Raw genomic sequence first — 20,156 nt, 5'->3', positions numbered from 1 at the left:
AAGGTGAATTGTTGAATTCCATCAGTGAATTCCATCAGTGAGTCCATCAGTCAATTTGAATACTATGGGTTATTGACTGCAGGAGCCCATACTGATATAATTTGATTCATGTTATCCAAATGAAAGAAAAAAAAATACGGAAAGCACAAATTCGGGGGCGGGTGGTAAATACGAGAGGAACTGGTGAGCAGGCGAGAGAAGGAAAAGTGAAATCCAGATTTGTGTGAAATACTGAGAGTGGTCGGTGCCTTGAACGCACTGTCAGGGGAAGCAGTGGATCGCAGCTTAAGTGTCATTTGGGCATTTACGCGGGGAATGGAGGGGTGCTGATCTCATATTGGCACATGTATTGTTCTCATCTCACATGATGGTTTTCGTTGGCCGAGGTGCCAGTTCCTATTCACGTCTGTTCCCCCTAACCCCCCGCCACCCTCCAGCCACCTTGACCTGTACGAACCAAAGAGCAAAGAAAGAAGTTTGAATCCATAATACCCAACAAAAAATCACGTAATTGCGTTACAGTGAAACATAGACACCAGGGAGACTGGTGGAAGAACCAGGGGATGTGAACGGGTTATGGGGTAAATCAGGATTTTTCAAACAGGAAGTGACGTCATAATCTCGGGGTACAGGAACATTGGTGACGGGGGTGAAACAGTGACTCGGATTGATAATCATTTACTGAGCTAATTCACGCAGAAATCAGGAGGCAACTCAGGGTTTCAGCAAAGGTTTCTATTTTATTACATTTATTATTCAGCCATAAAGCGCGGAATAGACTTTCAGCAACCGACGACAAACCCCACGAACAGAGTAAATTTACGAGGGCAATGCCTGGGTTGGGGAGCATGGCCTATGAGAATAGGTTGCGTGACCTCGGCCTTTTCTCCTTGGAGCGACGGAGGATGAGAGGTGACTGAGAGAGGTGTACAAGACGATGACGGTGATTGATCGTGCGGATATCTAGAGGCTTTTCCCCAGGGCTGAAATGACTAACGCCAGAGCGCGTAGCTTTATGGAATTTGGGGGTAGGTACAAGGGGAAGGTCAGGGGTAAGATTTTCACACAGAGAGCGCAGGGTGCGTGGAATGCACTCCCAGCGAAGGCGGATGCAATGCATCTTTGAAGTGCAAACACAAAATAATCTGCAGATGCTGGGGTCAAAGCAACACTCACAGCACGCTGGAGGAACTCAGCAGGTCGGGCAGCATCCGTGTGAAAAATCGGTCGACGTTTCGGGCCGGAACTTCCTGACGAAGGGTTCCGGCCCGAAACGTAGACCAATCTTTTCCACGGATGCTGCCCGACCTGCTGAGTTCCTCCAGCGTGTTGTGGGGATCTTTTAAGAGTCTCTGTGATCTGCGCATGGAGCTTAGAAACATACAGGGCGATGTGGCAGGGTAATTCAAGGCAGTTTCCAGAGTAGGTGACATGGTCGGCACAACATTGTAGGCCGAAGAGCCTGTAATTTGCTGTAGATGTCTATGTTCTGTGTTCGATGTTCTGACACTAACTTAACCACGGGACCCTTTACAATGACCAATTAACCTTCCCGGACTCTGGATAGGGAGATCTACAGATTTATTACACGTGACGCCGGACTTCATCTCCGAACTCGCAATGCTAACAGCACCAGAGTAGAATAGCTTTAATCGAAGCTAAGAGCACAGAGACTATGTTATTTGCTGCTTTGATTGGAACACTAAAGCTCATTAGGTATTTTCTAATCCCTGGAAAAGCACTTCTGCCTTCCATTCTCGTATCCCCACCGCTCTGTCCAAATGGGTTTGTGGCTCTGAGACACTAACGGAAGCTGAATACGAGGAGACTGACACAGTATTCAGTGCGCGAATACGTATCCCTTGCTCACAGCCAGCTCCGTGACGCTGAGGGTGAAATTAATGGAATTATTCCCACTTGGCCGCTTGTGCCGCTGAACCGGCCTCACGCCAAGTGAATAACGGAGCGACGCTGAGGGTTGAGAGCGACACGCTACGATATTTCATGTTTCTGAGCGTACCAAGTGGTCAGAAACCTATCGGCCCATGATGTGGGTCAGGACGGTACAGAGATTGTATCACACAGCAACGTTGAGAGGGTATATGTTGGTGGCAGTGTGGAGGTGACACATTATGGGATGTAAAGTCTGGGTTGAGCTGAGCGAACTAAGCTGCTATGGTACAAACGAGTCACAACCGTCAGCGATGTCTTCGTCGTGAGGATGTTAACCGCAGAAGCTATGTAGCGGAGACATGGAGAACAATTATAAAGAAATAACGAAAGACATTGTGAACGATGGCTTTTTCCTCGATGGTTGTCCTTCCTCTGTGTCAATTCACCTGCCAACCATCCTCTTCCGTTCCCCAGTGACGTCATCTGAGGAAACAACACACCATTTACGTTGACTACGTCAGCAACCCGGAAGTGATGCTGCTGGTGAGTTTTAATTACGGGATGATGATTTTAGACTCTGTGCCAAACATCATGACAATGCAACTTTGCATACAACTTGTATCTTTCATATCGCCACGGGCCCAGGAAATTTGTTCCTTTCAATATCAATATAACGCTGTATGATACCGCCTAACTCGCATCTTGCCCTGTTAAGTGTCTCGAAACTGCTAATCACAGTGTAATATATACATGGGCACAAACACGGCACTGCATAACTCACAGACCTGAAATTAGTAGATACGTTTCCTTTACAAGCGACACTGTGTATCGCCAGCCCAATATTCCATTCACATACCTCTTCAGATCACTGTAAACAGATCGGTCCTCCAGCACAAGTCCCTGTCAATGTAACGTAATCAGCATGATTAGCAGAATTTTTTTGAATCAAAAGCAACTTGTGACAGAAGGGAACAGCTAGAATATTGAAGATGACTTCCGCTTATTTAATAAATTATGTCTGAAAGTAACACGGAATAGTCAGACCATGATGAAAAGAGGATCCAAGACAGACAGTCATGATCCCCAAACGAAAGGGAGCATAATCCCTTGTCAATTCGCCTCCCTTCCTTCAAGAATATCAGAGTGATATTTGCAACTTTCCGGTCCTCAAAAACAATTCCATAGCAATCTGTAGATTGGAATATCAGTACTAATCCGTCTAATACCTCTTCAGCGGCCCATTTCAGAATGTTGTGGTGTAGTTCATCTCGTCCATTTAGTCCATGTGACTTATCTACCTTCGGCCCTTCCAGCTTGCCTGGCAAATTCTCCTTATTATAGTGACTGCAAACACTCCCTTGTACTGACACTGTTACACTGATGATTTGCTCCACTGTGAAGACTGACACATCATACTTCATGAGATGATCCGCCATTTCTCTATCCCCTTCTGTTGCATCTTCTACTTTATTTTCGCTATCGAATGTCTCACTTCAGGTTCTGTTTCTTATTGTGTGAAGTTAAAACAATTACTTCAAAAAGAGACTGACGCAAATATAGTCCTTACCATATAAGTAGAGCTTCCATCGTCTGCATTGTCCCTTGTGCCCTGGAAAGAGAAGACGAGGATTTCTATTGAGACGTTTAACCAAGCGCACAACAATTGCAGTCTGACTCTCCACATTAAACTCCCGACAGCATCAATTTTCATATTCTATGCTGCTTGAGCAATATGACACCATTCTCGGTCGATGCACTGTGTCTGTCTGATTCAGTGTCAGAGCAATATATATTTTCTCTGACACCAGGAACGCTTCCGAACAGCATGGAATCATTCGTAAGCATTCAGCGATAAGGACAGCAGGATGCATGTTGCTTGACGAGGAGCTCGCATGCAGAACCAATCCTCTTGAGAGATTAGTCTGGATCAGAACGTGCACGTGACAGAGTGGGGATCTGGGCTTGTGGCCCCAGGATGCTGAGCGTATTTGTTACTTCTCTAAACGCTACCGGGATCATCGCTGATCACAGTCCGGCAGGTGCAGACCTGACCCTGCTTTTCCTCTGTGACTCGCCCGCATTGACCGCACATTTAAAACGGATCTTTCATGACATATATTCCAGAGTAAGACATGCTTTCGCATAGTACTAGCATTATGGATTCTGTGGAAACCGGAAATAACTCCAGTGAGTAAACTCTGCAGGCGCTTGAAATCCGGTGCAAAGCACACAAAATGCCGGAGGAACCCAGCATTTCTGGTAGCATCACTGGAAATAGAAACATAGAAACATAGAAAATAGGTGCAGGAGTAGGCCATTCGGCCCTTCGAGCCTGCACCGCCATTTATTATGATCATGGCTGATCATCCAACTCAGAACCCCGCCCCAGCCTTCCCTCCATACCCCCTGATCCCCGTAGCCACAAGGGCCATATCTAACTCCCTCTTAAACATAGCCAATGAACTGGCCTCAACTGTTTCCTGTGGCAGAGAATTCCACAGATTCACCACTCTCGGTGTGAAGAAGTTTTTCCCAATCTCGGTCCTAAAAGGCTCCCCCTTTATCCTCAAACAGTGACCCCTTGTTCTGGACTTCCCCAACATCGGGAACAATCTTCCTGCATCTAGCCTGTCCAATCCCTTTAGGATTTTATACGTTTCAATCAGATCCCCCCTCAATCTTCTAAATTCCAACGAGTACAAGCCCAGTTCATCCAGTCTTTCTTCATATGAAAAGCCTGCCATCCCAGGAATCAAATTGGTGAACCTTCTTTGTAGCCCCTCTATGGCAAGGATGTCTTTCCTCAGATTAGGGGACCAAAACTGCACACAATACTCCAGGTGTGGTCTCACCAAGGCCTTGTACAACTGCAGTAGTACCTCCCTGCTCCTGTACTCGAATCCTCTCGCTATAAATGCCAGCATACCATTCGCCTTTTTCACCGCCTGCTGTACCTGCATGCCCACTTTCAATGACTGGTGTATAATGACACCCAGGTCTCGTTGCACCTCCCCTTTTCCTAATCGGCCACCATTCAGATAATAATTTGTTTTCCTATTTTTGCTACCAAAGTGGATAACCTCACATTTATCCACATTATATTGCATCTGCCATGAATTTGCCCACTCACCCAACCTATCCAAGTCACTCTGCATTCTCTTAACACCCCCCTCACAGCGAACACTGCCACCCAGCTTCGTGTCATCCGCAAACTTGGAGATGTTGCATTTAATTCCCTCATCCAAGTCATTAATATATATTGTAAACAACTAGGGTCCCAGCACTGAGCCTTGTGGTACCCCACTCGTCACCGCCTGCCATTCTGAAAAGGTCCCGTTTATTCTGCTAACCATTCTCCATCCACATCAATACCTTACCCCCAATACCGTGTGCTTTAAGTTTGCACACTAATCTCCTGTGTGTGACCTTGTCAAAACCCTTTTGAAAATCCAAATATACCACATCCACTAGTTCTCCCCTATCCACTCTACTAGTAACATCCTCAAAAAATTGTATGAAATTCGCCAGACATGATTTTCCATTCACAAATCCATGCTGACTTCTGTCCGATGATTTCACCGCTTTCCAAATGTGCTGTTATCACATCTTTGATAACTGACTCCAGCAGTTTCCCCACCACCGACTGGAAATGCATCAACAGCCCACGTTTTGGGCCGAGACCATTCCGCTGGACTGAAAAGGAAGCAGAAAGGCGCCAGAATAAATAAGTCGGGGAGAGGAAGGTTGTCTATGTGGAAGGAGATAGGTCGGCCTGGAGAGTGGGGAAAGTAAAGCGCTGAAGGAAAATGAATCCGATTACAGAGCAGACTGGACCATGGCAGAAATGAAAGATGGAAAGGGACCAGGGGAAGTTGATGGGCATCTGAAGTGAAGAGAAATGGGTCCAGAGAGTAGAATACAAAAGGAGGGAAGTGAACAGGTACCATCTGTTTTGGGTCTACTTTGAGTTGTTGTTCCTCAGTTAACTGGAAATGAGAACCGGGGAGATCGTCCCTGATCTTATTAAATGACCAATCAGTGCCGAAAGGTCCGTTGGACGCTACCGATCTCATTACCTATTGTAGACCCCCCGCCAGCCCCCGGTAAGCCGCAGCGTCGCTGAGCTCGCTTTCGTTTAGCGGCCTTACTACCCCCTAAGTCCTGCTGAAATCTGGAAGGAAGAAAAGTCTGAGGCTCAACATAATAATTTAAACCTCGGGTCTTGCTATCATGGGCCTCAACAGGCTTCGTAAACATACTTCGAGTATCTGTGCCTGTGGGATAACTATCAGTCGTTCTGTGTGAATTCTCAGCAGCAACTTGGCTCATCAATTGAACAGCTATTCAACATTATCTTGGAGAGGTGTCAACGTTCCTCCATTGTTTACGAAACTTAGCACCATCACCAGGCTTATGAGAACCATGTATACAGTGTGGAAGAGACCAAACAATCCATTCATCTGATTACAACCTTCACTCCGACTTGTCTCCATAGCAACGTCCACCCCAGAACCATAACCATTCTTCTTCTTCACAACATCAAACAAAATTCAACAGAGTTCCACATCGTTCCTCAGCAGGCCTTCGTCCTGCAAGCAGGATCAAAGGTCGCGCAACCAATCCAAACTTTCGCAGTACTTTATCCAAAAGTCCAGGAGCAACACTTTCCCCTTATTTCCATTAACACCTAGCTTACGAATTTTCACCATATCACACTTTTAGCTCGCTGTCTAATGCAAGTGACTGAAAATCCTCACATCCCACTGGTACCAAGGTTAACCTCTTATTCACTGAACCAAGATCATCTGACACAGAAATGTGCATTCCTTTTCAACTAAGTCAGACACCTCAGAATTTAACTGAGCTTCAACACAAGGTTCAGAAACCTGTGAATTCACAGGTACTTCAGCAACCTGAACACAGGCAATCTGGACAGCTGCCTCTTCTGGGCTGTCAACACTTGTCCCAGTTTCAAATTCATGGTCACCCCGAATCTCCCAGCTACACTCTGGGTAACTCTCATCTGGAGTAAACTCAACCCCGTGGGTTAAAACAACGTCGTCTGCTTTCTGAGCAGACCCCGCAGGGTGGCGACATCCTCTGCATCCGGGTATGCCCTTACAGCATAGGGGACACAACTTTTAAATTCATCAAACAAGACGAGCCCTTCCAAGCTGTAAAATGATCAGGGTCCGACACTAAACCTCTCAGCTGCGACATCTCCCTTTTAAACTGTCTCTGTCTTTCTGCCCACTTTTTCTTTGGGCACAATAAAGCTCATTCAGTGTTTAGAAACATCTGCCTGAGGTCTATCATCTGACCTCCTATTTCCCTCAACGTACTGAATATCAACTGTCATTCAAATAACTCCTCCTTGCTTTGTCTGTGTGAGAAATGTACAAGCAGGCAAATGTCCTTGAGGGAAGTATAAACATACTCCAGAGAAACTATAAACTGGTAGTCCATCAAATAACGCCGCCCTCAGTCACCATAGCGACTTACGAGTTGATTGGTGCTCTCTCTGTCTCTCCTTAACTCAGCAGAAATCCTGAAGTTATTCTCGTGCCTTAGAGTGACAGTCCAAAAGTTAGTGTTCGTTTGTCTCTGTTTATTTCTCTCTCTCTCTCTCTCTCTCTCTCTTTCTTTTCAAAACGAGATATCGGTGTTAAATAACTCTCTCTCTCTCTTTTCAAAAGCACAGTTCATAGGGGTAATTCAGGACCCCGTCACACAACAAAGAAGCCACTTTAATTATCCTACGCAGCAACATAAAAGAAGAAACCCCTTTCACCTATGTTCTTAACATCCATTTGAAAAACAACGGCTGGGACCGTGAACATAATACAAACATCCAACCTGTTCAATCCCCATGAAATTTTCATAGATTTGCGATGGGTTCACGGTGTTTGTATCCGGCGTGCCTGTCGGAACAAAACGGACATGTCACAATGTTGAAGAGCAGTAGGGACCGTTGTTAGTACTGCAGACGTCAGTCCGGGCCCCAAACAAAATGCCAGCGATCGCGTCAGCTACATCCCCTCCAGTTGCCAGAAACATGTACCCCCTTGTATAGAGTACCTGTAACTGAGGGCCGATATTGATCAATATGAAGGCAAATGAAGTTGACTAAACAACCATTCCATCTCTCCACTGATATTCTAATCTTTAAGAAAACCTCCAGCTTCCGTGCACTGTGAGATCCTATATTTAAATGCAATGTTTAGATTTCCATGGGCTCAGTCACAGAACAGTTGAAACGGAGTTCACTCACTCTTTCTTCCGGAATTGATGCTCCTGTCGTGCTTGGATTGTGGTATATCTTTGATCCTGAATAATCAGAAGCAAAGTTCAAAACATGAATTCGGCAGGACGTCACTTTTCTGCACTGATAAACCGAATGAGAACATCTCCTATAATTCCGTTTGTCTCTAGTTATTCCTTGATACTGAGCCGGTTATCAGATATCCGATTCCAGCCCTACTCGATCTGAACAACAGTGATCATAATGGTTTCAGCAGAGTAAAAATGTTTTGCTCGTTCGGATATCCGTTTTCCAGCAGAAATTGACACATGTATCACTGAACGCAACCCGAATTCAGACAAGTGTTCAAATTTGAGGAAAACATCGTCTACATGAAAGATCAATGCTGATTCTGACCACTGCTGACCCTGATAATTCCAGAATTGATAATTAATTTTAGCACCTCCCTGGGAAACGAGACTTTAAAACAAATGCAAACAGGTGGAGACCGACCGGTGCGGATTGACCAACTGCTCCACAGTGACTGAAACTGATTGTTATCGACAGGGTAATATTCAGTCATAGATCCGTTATCTCACGGAGGGACAGCAGTGTCTGGTGGGGATCTCCACCCATGCACGGTTATTTTTCCATTCCTGAGCCTTGCACATTGGCACCAGATATTTATCCAATTCCCTCTTCATTGCCACAGCTGATCCGCTGTCAGGAGATCTGCAAACGAAGCCTTCCATATTCCACCAGCGCGCTGCTCGAAAACAAACCATTCTCCTTGACGTGTAATGCCTGCCTGTTCATCTTGTATCTGTTACCTTTAATCTTGGACTCACTGATGTGGCAGAGCAACTTCAAACTCACATACGAACTCTGATGTGTACGTGTTTCAGTATAAACTCCTCTCAGCATTCCTTCCAGGAAACAGTGGACTCCCAAAAGCACATTCGATCCCTGAACCAATTTTCTGCTTTTCTACATTTCTACTGGACCATTCCTGAATCCTTCGCTTGCCTCCGGTCACAGAGTGACGAGAAATGAAAATTAAACTTTCAGCACCGCCCATGTTTCTGTTCCTGTTATGTACGCATTCCTGACTCCAATAATTGTTGCCTCTGTAATAAATCCCAGAACTTGTTGTGCCGTGTGAAACACCTATTCATCCTGCATCCCCGCATCCAAAAGGGTCTGTTCATGTCCCCAAGCAAATAATGTCTGTCACGCCAATTCCATATAATCCTATAACAATTTCAACACCGAAACAGGCCATCTCGGCCCTTCTAGACCGTGCCGAACGCTTTCTCTCACACAGTCCCACCGACCTGCACTCAGCCCATAACCCTCCATTCCTTTCCTGTCCATATACCTATCACATTTTTCTTTAACTGACAATATCGAGCCTGCCTCTACCACTCTCTCAGTAAAGAGGTTCGCCCTCGTGTTACCCCTATACTTTTGCCCCTTAACTCTCAACTCATGTCCTCCTGTTTGAATCTCCCCTACCATCAATGGAAAAAACCTATCCACGTCAATTCTATCTATCACCCTCATAATTTTAAACACCTCTATCAAGTCCCACCTCAACCTTCTACGCTCCAAAGAATAACCACCGAACTTGTTCAACCTTTCTCTGTAACTCAGGTGCTGAAACCAAGGTAACACTCTGGTAAATCTTCTCTGTACTCTGTTATTTTGTTGACATCTTTCCTATAATTCGCTGACCAGAACTATACACAATACTCCAAATTTGGCCTCACCAATGCCTTGTACAGTATTAACATTACATCAGAACTCCGAAACTCAATGCTCTGATGTATAAAGGTCAGCACGCCAGAAGATTTCTTCACCACCCTATCAATATGAGATTCTACCTTCAGGGAACTATGCACAATTATTCATGGATCTCTCTGTTCTACAACATTCTTCAATGCCCTACCATTTACCATGTATGTCCTATATGATTAGTCCTGCTAAAATGTATCATCTCACACTTACCAGCATTACACTCCATTTGCCATCTTTCAACTCACTCTTCTAACTGGCTTAAATCTCTCTTTGAAAACCTGCTTCATTTTCCAGAACGGAACTTACCTTAGTATCATCTGCATACCTACTGATCTAATTTACCACCCCATCATTCAGATATTAATGTATATGACAAACAACATTGGACCCAGTACAGATCCCTGAGGCACACCGCTACACACCGTCTTCCAATCTGACAAACTGTTATCCACCACTACTCTCTGGCGTCTCCCATCTAGCCACTGTTGAATACATTATACTACTTCAATATTAATACCTAACGATTGAATCTTCCTAACAGACCTTCTGTGTGGAACTTTCTCAAAGGCCTTACTGAAGTCCATATGTAGAGCATCCACTGTTTTACACTCGTCAACTTCCCTAATAACCTCTCCAAAAATTCGATAAGGTTTGTCAAATATGACCTTCCATGCACAAATCCATGTTGACTTTTTCTAATCAGACCCTGTCTATCCAGATAATTATATATACCATCTCTAAGAATACGTGCCATTAATTTACCCACCTCTGACGTCAGACTCACAGGCCGATAATTGCGAGGTTTACTCTTAGAACCCTTTTTAAACGAAGGGCAAGAAAAACAAATAGCCAATCCCCCGGCCCCTGCTATTTCTATACTAACATCACTCATGGTCCGAGGGAATATCTGGTCAGGACCCGGAGTCATATCCATTTTTATATTCCTTAAAAGCGCCAGTACGTCCTCTCTTTAATCATCATAGTTTCCATAACCTCCCTAACTGCGCCCCTTACCTGACACAATTCAATATCCTTCTTCCGAGTGAATACCGAAGAAAAGAAATTGTTCAAAATCTCTCCCATCTCTTTTGGCTTCACACGAAACTGTTCACTCTGATTCTCTAAGGGACAAATTTTATCCCTCACGACCCTTTTGCTATTAAAATAACTGTAGAAACCCTTTGGATTTATTTTCAGCTTACTTGGCAAAGGAACCTCGTATCTTTATTTGCTTTTCTAATTTCTTTGTTAAGATTCTTTTTACATTATTTATATTCCTCCAGCGCCTCATTTACTCGATGCTGCCTATATTTATTGCAGATATCTCTTTTTTTTTCCTAACCAAGTTTCCAATACCCCTTTAAAACCATGGCTCTCTCAAACTTTTAACCTTGCCTTTCAACTTACCAGCAACATAAAGATTCTGTACTCTCAAAATTTCACCTTAAAATTTCCTCTATTTCTCAATTACACTATTCCAATAAAACAAACTGCCCCAATCCACTACTTCTAAATTCTTTCGCATCTCCTCAGAATTAACCTTTCTGCAATCAAAAATCTCAACCCTGGGTCCAAACCTATCCTTCTCCATAATTATATTGAAACTAATGTCATTGTGATCACTGGACACGAAGTGCTCCCCAATACATACCTCCGTCACCTGACCTATCTCATTCCCTAACAGGAGATCCAACACTGCCCCTTCTCTAGTTGGTATCTCTATGAATTGCTGCAAAAAACTATCCTGCGCTCATTTTACAAACTCCAAACCATCCAGACATTTACAGAAGGTGTGTGGAAAATTAAAATCTCGCACAATCACACACTTGCGCTTACTACAAATATCTGCTATCTCCTTACAAATTAGCTCTTTCAGTTCTCGCTCCCCATTCGGTAATCTATAATACACCCCTGTAAGTGTTACAACAGCTTACCCATTCCTCAATTCCACACAAATATTCTCCCTAGACGAGCCCTCTATCTATCCTGCCAGAGAACAGCTGTAATATTTTCTCTGACAATCAGTGCAACACTTTCCCCTTTTGTCCCTCCGAGTCTGGAGTTCCCTCCAGCTCCATTTTGTGTATCTTCCTTCATCACCCTGTCGAATCGCAAATTCGTGTAAAAGCTTCCAATATATACAATTTCTGCCAAAAATAATAATAAAAAAGAAATCTACCGCACCAATTAAAAGTCGATGCGATTTTCGGAGAAAACATGCATTTACCCGCCAATTTTCCTCGCGATCAACAATCCACTGACTCCGCCAATCAGTCCCACGATAAGTAAACCAAGCACAATGCCCACGATTGCGCCAGAGCCGAGGGTATAATTGTCATCTGTTTTTGCTGTTAACACAGAAAGCAAATGAATATTTAACATTCCGGGAACACACCTTTATCAGTGGCAAATTTATTTTCACAGCAATCTGACTGGGTCAGGTTCGAGTTCGAAATTGTGTCACAAGGATTATTCCCGGAAGGAGAGGGTTACCATACGAGCAACGTACGTTTAATTGCTCTGGGTGTGCACTCGTTTGCATTTAGAAGGATGGCGACGGGGCATCCCATTGAAACTTTCCGAATGTTGAAAGGTCGAGACAGAGTAGATGTGGAAAGTGTGTTTCCTACGGTGGATGGGTCTCAGATATGGAGACACAAACTCAGGATAGAGGGGCTTGAATTAAAAAAAAAGAGATACGCAGAAATTTCGTCTGCCAGAAGTTGTCGAATTAAAAAAAATGCTCCCACAGGAAGCTGTGGAGTCCGCCTCGTTGGCTGAATTTAAAGCAGAGTTTGATAGGTTCTTGAGTGAACACGGCTTCAAAGGTTAAGGGGAGAAGGCCAAGAAGTGGGGTTGAGGATCCCCCATTGGTGATGGCGAAGGAGTCTCGATGGGCGTAATGGCCGGATATCCGCTCCTGTGACGTATGCTGTTATTGTCTGGAATAAGTGCCATCTACTGCGCAAACTCGAGGCAATCTACTATACCCTCTACTGGACCTACTCTCTTGCTTATTATTTATTATTATGATTTATTGTAGAGCCTGCACTGTTTTGTGCGCTTATGCAGTCCTGGATGGATCTGTAGTCTAGGGTAATTTATGTGTTTTATTCATACGTGGTTCAGTGTAGTTGATGTATTGTTTCATGCAGCGCCAATGTACTGGAAAACATTGTCTCATTTTTACTTTGTTCTGTACCAGCATTTCCGGTTGAAATTACAATAAAAAAGTGACTTCACTTGAGATGCTGGAAATTCGAGCAACACACCCAAAAATGCTGGTGGAACGCAGCAGGGCGGGAGGCATATGTAGGAAGGGGGACCGTCGACGTTTTCGGGCCGAGCCCAATCGTGCGGACGAACTGAGAGAAGAGATAGTAGGAGATCTGAAAGTGGGAGTGGGAGGGGGAGATTCGAAATGACAGAAAAAGACAGGAGAGGAAGGAGTGGGTCCGTGGAAGGGTCCGTGTTTGGGCCGCTTCTTTTTATATTGCACATCAACGATTTGGATTATGGAATAGATTGCTTTGTGGCTCAGTTTGCTGACGATACGAAGATAGGTGGAGGGGCCGGTAGTGCTGAGGAAATGGAGAGTCTGCAGAGAGACTTGGATAGATTGGAAGAATGGGCAGAGAAGTGGCAAATGAAATACAATGTTGGAAAGTGTATGGTTATGCACTTTAACAGAAGAAATAAACGGGCAGACTATTATTTAAATGGAGAAAGAATTCAAAGTTCTGAGGTGCAACAGGACCTGGGAGTCCTCCTGCCGGATACACTGAAGGTTAACCTCCTGGTTGAGTCGGTGATGAAGAAGGCGAATGCAATGTTGGCATTCATTTCTGGAGGAATAGAGTATAGGAGCAGGTAGAATATAGAATCACTTTCAGATTAAACGGAATTGCACTTGGTTATAGCATAATTGTTCGGTGGAACAGGTTAACATAAGCCACTCGGCAGAGGGGGAGCTCCCGGCTCGGTGTCGGAGCCTCGAAGTTTCCTTTGAAAATATAATCAGTGTTTGACACATGGTCGAATACAGCGACACTGGCAGTAAACGTTCAGTCGATGTGCTGCTCACCGTAATCCTAACGGCAGAGCTAACTGTCTTGCTTTTCATTAACCACGAATAAGGAGCATGTCCCCCTCTTGCCGAGCAAGCGACACTGACCGTGTCATTGTGTTCTACAGAGCCAGCGGCATTTGATGTGGTGTTGGGCCAGGATACGGCTTCTGTCAAAATACTAATATCATGTATCACGTGTATCGTACTGTGCTGAAATGATGGCTCCAAGAATATACATTCCGCTTAAAGTAAAATACTACCGATGCACAGATGAGAGATAAAACTACAGAATGCTGTCAGTATACTTTCATAGACATGTGGGCGGCACCGGGGAGGGGCGCATCGTTAAACTTTCAGGTGGATGATTTAGAACTGATCGTTTCCAGCTGACTTGAAAAACAGTCCGTTTAAAAAAAATACAGTATAATACAGCAAAAAATGTTATTTGGTAGACTTAAACGCTGAACTGACATTCGGCAAAGACAAGTGCGGACAACCTGCAAACAGAAACTTCGATACACAGCCAGGCACAACAGTGAGAACTGAGCAGTCCGAAAATAGGTCTGGCAGAGTTCACTGGAGTCCAGGTTCTGCGATACCGTAATGATTATCTTGTATTCTTTCACCACATGAATAAAATGAAATTTACAGTCCGAGATCGCATGACTGTGTATAACTCTGTCTCACTTACCACTAACACGCAGAGTGATGGTCGCTGAGGATTGGGAGCCACTGACTGGAACCATATTCACACGGTATTCCCCGCTGTCCCGCACGTTCACCGATTTCAGCAGAAGCGACCCGTTAGTCATGAATAACTCTGCCCGCGATCTGTACTCATTGTCAATAGACCCGGTCTGATCGATCCACCGGACGACTAAAATCCCATTAATAGACCAGTCTCCACTTCTGACCTTGGACGACGGCCGCACTGAAAAAAGCGCATCACCCCCAACGGGGACATTTATCTGGCTGTTCTCAACGGTAATAGTAAACTGCTGGGACTCACCTAAGAACGAGAAAATCATATGAGGAAAAAGCGACCGACGCAGATAGTCGTGAGAAACTGCACTTAACTCAATCTGCACAGATACCAGGGATCGGTTCTCAGCTCAGTACGGTTGATAATTATAAAGTCACGTTCATTCACCTAACTACCCGGCGTTCTGTTGATTATATGATCACCAGTGGTTTGAGAGAGTGATCCTCACCCGCCGTTATGCAGAGACACAGAAGGAGCGCTGCGAAGGGCAGTCCCGACATCCCGACAGAGAGCAGCGCCGATCTCTGTTACACTCGGAGACTGAGCCGCACTTCCGGGTTTGCGCGTCAGATAATTGGATGCTGACGTCACAAGCGGCAGCGCTGATTGGATCAGAGAATCTGGACTCTGCTCAGATCTGAATCAAACCTTGTGTGCTGTTAAACCATAGAAACCATAGAAACTACAGCACAGAAACAAGCTTTTTGGCCCTTCTTGGCTGTGCCGAACCATTGTCTGCCTAGTCCCACTGACCTGCACACGGACCATATCACTCCATAAACATCCCATCCATGTGTTTGTCCAATATATTCTTAAATGTTAAAAAAGAACCCGCATTTACCACCTCGTCTGGCAGCTCATTCCATACTCCCACCACTCTCTGTGTGAAGAAGCCCCCCTAATGTTCCCTTTAAACTTTTCCCCCCTTACCCTTAACACATGTCCTCTGTTCCCCACCCCCGCCCCCTTGCCTCAGTGGAAAAAGCCTGCTTGCATTCACTCTATCTGTACACAGCATAATTTTATATACCTCTATCAAATCTCCCCTCATTCTTCTACGCTCCAGGGAATAAAGTCCTAACCTGTTCAACCTTTCTCTGTAACTGAGCGAGAGACACGTATAAAACCGAGTACTGCACTTAACTCGATTTCTACAAACACCGGGGGTCTTTACAGAGCTCAGTAACGTCCACCCTTATAACCTGAACTTCATGCCTCCAACCACCCGCCACCCTCTTGATTATCCGACAACTGAGAGTTCGAGAGACTGATCCAAGGACCTGTTCTTAGCTCAGTAATGCTCATCATTATAACCTCATCTTCATTCACCTAACTACCCGTCGTTCTGTTGATTATACGATCACTACTGGTTAGAGAGAGTGATTCTCACCCGCCGTTATGCAGAGACACAGAAGGAGCGCTGCGAAGGGCAGTCCCGACATCCCGACAGAGAGCAGCGCCGATCTCTGTTACACTCGGAGACTGAGCCGCACTTCCGGGTTTGCGCGTCAGATAATTGGATGCTGACGTCACAAGCGGCAGCGCTGATTGGATCAGAGAATCTGGACTCTGCTCAGATCTGAATCAAACCTTGTGTGCTGTTAAACCATAGAAACCATAGAAACTACAGCACAGAAACAAGCTTTTTGGCCCTTCTTGGCTGTGCCGAACCATTGTCTGCCTAGTCCCACTGACCTGCACACGGACCATATCACTGCATAAACATCCCGTCCATGTATCTGTCCAATATATTCTTAAATGTTAAAAAAGAACCCGCATTTACCACCTCGTCTGGCAGCTCATTCCATACTCCCACCACTCTCTGTGTGAAGAAGCCCCCCTAATAAACCCCCCTTTAAACTTTTCCCCCCTCACCCTTAACCCATGTCCTCTGTTTTTTTTTTCTCCCCTTGCCTCAGTGGAAAAAGCCTGCTTGCATTCACTCTATCAATACCTATCATAATTTTATATACCTCTATCAAATCTCCCCTCATTCTTCTACGCTCCAGGGAATAAAGTCCTAACCTATTCAACCTTTCTCTGTAACTGAGTTTCTCAAGTCCCGGCAACATCCTTGTAAACCTTCTCTGCACTCTTTCACCCTTATTTATATCCTTCCTGTGGTTTGGTGAGCAAAACTGAACACAATACTCCAGATTCGGCCTCACCAGTGCCTTATACAACCTCATCATAACAATCCAGCTCTTATACTCAATACTTTAATTAATAAAGGCCAATGTACTAAAAGCTCTCTTTACGACCCTATCTACCTGTAACGCCACTTTTAGGGAATTTTGTATCTGTTTTCCCAGAACCCTCTGTTCCAATACACTCCTCAGTGCCTTACCATTAACCCTGTATGTTCTACCTTGGTTTGTCCTTCCAACGTGTAATACCTCACACTTGTCTGTATTATACTCCATCTGCCATTTTTCAGCACATTTTTCCAGCTGGTCCAAGTCCTTCTGCAGGCTCTGAAAACTTTCCTCACTGTCTACTACACCTCAAATCTTAGTAACATCTGCAAATTTGCTGATCCAATTTACCACATTATTATCCAAATCATTGATATAGATGACAAATAACAATGGACCCAGCACTGATCCCTGTGGCACACCACTAGTCACAGGCCTCCACTCGGAGAAGCAATTCTCTACCACCACTCTCTGGCTTCTTCCATCGAGCCAATGTCTAATCCAATTTACCACCTCTCCATGTATACCTAGCGACTGAATTTTCCTTAAGAACCTCCCATGCGGGACCTTGTCAAAGGCCTTACTGAAGTCCATGTAGACAATATCCACTGCCTTCCCTTCATCCACTTTCCTGGTAGCCTCCTCGAAAAACTCCAATTCATTGTTCAAACATGACCTACCACGCACAAAGTCATGTTGACTCTCCCTAATTAGTCCCTGTCTATCCAAATGCTTGTAGATTCTGTCTTTTGGTACTCTCTCCAATAACTTACCTACTATCGACGTTAAATTTACTGGCCTATAATTTCCCGGATTACTTTTCGATCCTTTTTTAAACAACGGAACAACAGGAGCCACTCTCCAATCCTCCTGCACCTCACCTGTAGAAGGCGACTTTTAAATATTTCTGCCAGGGACCCTGCAATTTCAAAACTAGTCTCCTGCAAGGTCCGAGGGAACACCCAGTCAGGACCCTGGGATTTATCCACTTTAATTTTCCTCAAGACAGCAAGGACCTCCTCCTTTTCGATCTGTACAGTTTTCATGATCTGACTACTTGTTTCCCTTAATTTCATAGACTTCATGCCAGTTTCCTTAGTAAATGCAGACGCAAAAGACCTATTTAAGATCTCCCCCATTTCCTTTGGTTCCCCACATAGCCGACCACTCTGATCTTCAAGAGGACCAATTGTATCCCTTACAATCCTTTTGCTCTTAATATACCTGTAAAAGCTCTTTGGATTATCCTTAATTTTGACTGCCAAGGCAACCTCATGTCTTCCTTTATCCCTCCTGAATTATTTCTTAAGTATTTTCTTGCACTTCTTATACTCCTCAAGCACCTTATTTACTCCCTGCTTCCGATACACGTCATGCAACTCCCTCTTCTTCTTTATCAGAGTTGCAATATCCCTTGAGAACCAAGGTTCCTTATTCCTATTCACCTTACCTTTAATCCTGACAGGAACATACAAATTCTGCGCTCTCAAAATTTCTTCTTTGAAGGCTTCCCACCTACCGGTCACATCCATGCCAGAGAACAACCTGTCCCAATCCACGCTTTTTAGATCCTTTCTCATTCCTTCAATTTTGGCTTTCGTCCAGTTAAGAACCTCAACCCTAGGACCAGATCTATCCTTGTCCATGATCAAGTTGAAACTAATGGTGTTATGATCATTGGAACCAAAGTGCTCCCCTACACAGACTTCTGTCACTTGTCCTAACTCGTTTCCTAACAGGAGATTCAATATTGCATCCCCTGTAGTTGGTCCCTCTATATATTGATTTCGAAAAATTTCCTGAACACATTTTACAAACTCTAAACCATCTAGACCCCTAACTGTATGGGAGACCCAATCAATATATGGAAACTTAAAATCCCCTACCACCACAACTTTATGTTTCCTGCAGTTGCCTGCTATCTCTCTGCAGATTTCAACTTCAAATTCTCTTTGACTGTTGGGTGGTCTGTAATACAATCGCAAGGGAGAATGAGGAGGAGACAGATAGAAGCTACAGGGAGGTAGTCCCCCCGAGATGAAGGAGGCAGTATCATGGGTGACTGGCTGGAGAGGGAAATGGGATGGGGCAGAGCAGCGCCCCCTGTGGCCGTCTCGATAAAGCAGAGAACACAGGATCCCTTGTTTCCCTTAGGACCAGCAATCTTGCCCTTAGGCCCTGTACTGTACTCTCGGATGAATGTACATTAGCCAAGAAGAGGATATGGAACAGTGATACCATCAGGCTGAGTGTTTCTGTGTTCTATCATCTGCCTATCCTTCCTCACAAACTCCCTGCAAGCTGCCGGTACTTGTGCGCCAACCGCCCGATCCTCTGTCTCTTCTCTTGTCCCACTCCAAAAATGCAGTTTGAAATCTCCCCATTAGCATTACCCTCCAGAATATTCGATGCACATGGTAATCGTCATTTGGACGGTTTGGGATTGTAGCAACCTGTTCCCAACAGATGGCGGCCAAGGAAGCATTTTCCCCATTCTCCCAGACTGAGAATCGGGGGAATTTCTCACGAAACCGCCCCCCCAAAAAAAAGAAAAAAAGTGGTTCCTGCGTTCCCAAAGGTGAAATGAATGCGGGTGTAGCGAAATAAGCTGGATGCTTCGATTCTAAAGACAACTGGGAGCATGGATTAGGTGGTCTGGAAAACACATAGAAAATATGATGTTAATCTGATTTACGATTGAAACTTGTGACTGGAAATAAGAGCATCAACTACACTGGATTGCTACAGGTTTCATTCAATCGCATGAGAAAAATGTAAAACTGACTACCTGCAGTTTCTGGATAAAGCATTCATCAGCCTTGAAAGTTTCCATGTTTTATTGCGGTAAGCATTTAATCTCAGTGGATTTAATTCGGCATTTTTTTTAACAGTGATCACAGTGATCATCAAAAAGAACTAGCAAAAATATCCCTTCGTGTAAATGTTAAAACAGATATCGAGAAAGTGGTCTAAATTAACGGCAACGATGAACGCAAAATAACATACAGCATCAGCATTTACTTCCCCCACGCTTAATATAACACGGCAAATCATGACACACAAATTTGACAGCATCAGCAGTCACACAATTAGTTAAACGGAGGTCTGTTTTTGCAGATCTCTGTGCAGTCAAGTTGCTTCAATTGATTGCAGTACAAATTCAGCTGTAACAGGAAGGTCCAAATCCTGTTCGTCAGG

The 20,156-nt window shown here is 44.5% G+C and overlaps 1 protein-coding gene across 2 annotated transcripts; it reads right to left on the bottom strand.

The window, feature by feature from the left end:
• Positions 1-1,297: 1,297 nt before the first annotated feature.
• Positions 1,298-15,471, bottom strand: LOC134341456 (uncharacterized). Of its 2 annotated transcripts, XM_063039313.1 has the most exons (8): positions 15,212-15,471; positions 14,692-15,009; positions 12,159-12,279; positions 8,165-8,220; positions 7,750-7,814; positions 3,461-3,502; positions 2,750-2,793; positions 2,247-2,376 (listed from the first exon to the last, which is right to left on the bottom strand). In XM_063039313.1, the coding sequence occupies exons 1-8, from the start codon at positions 15,261-15,263 to the stop codon at positions 2,373-2,375; spliced, it is 702 nt and encodes a 233-aa protein (XP_062895383.1). In that variant the 5' UTR covers positions 15,264-15,471; the 3' UTR covers positions 2,247-2,372. The 2 variants fall into 2 exon arrangements, with proteins under 2 accessions (XP_062895382.1, XP_062895383.1); XM_063039312.1 differs by lacking the exon at positions 2,750-2,793 and having other exon boundaries at positions 1,298-2,376.
• Positions 15,472-20,156: the final 4,685 nt, after the last annotated feature.

Source organism: Mobula hypostoma, unplaced genomic scaffold (assembly GCF_963921235.1).
Source record: "Mobula hypostoma unplaced genomic scaffold, sMobHyp1.1 scaffold_61, whole genome shotgun sequence".
Classification (NCBI taxonomy): domain Eukaryota; kingdom Metazoa; phylum Chordata; class Chondrichthyes; order Myliobatiformes; family Myliobatidae; genus Mobula; species Mobula hypostoma.
Note: the sequence above shows the minus strand (reverse complement) of the source record. Positions and strands in the feature narration are given on the sequence as shown.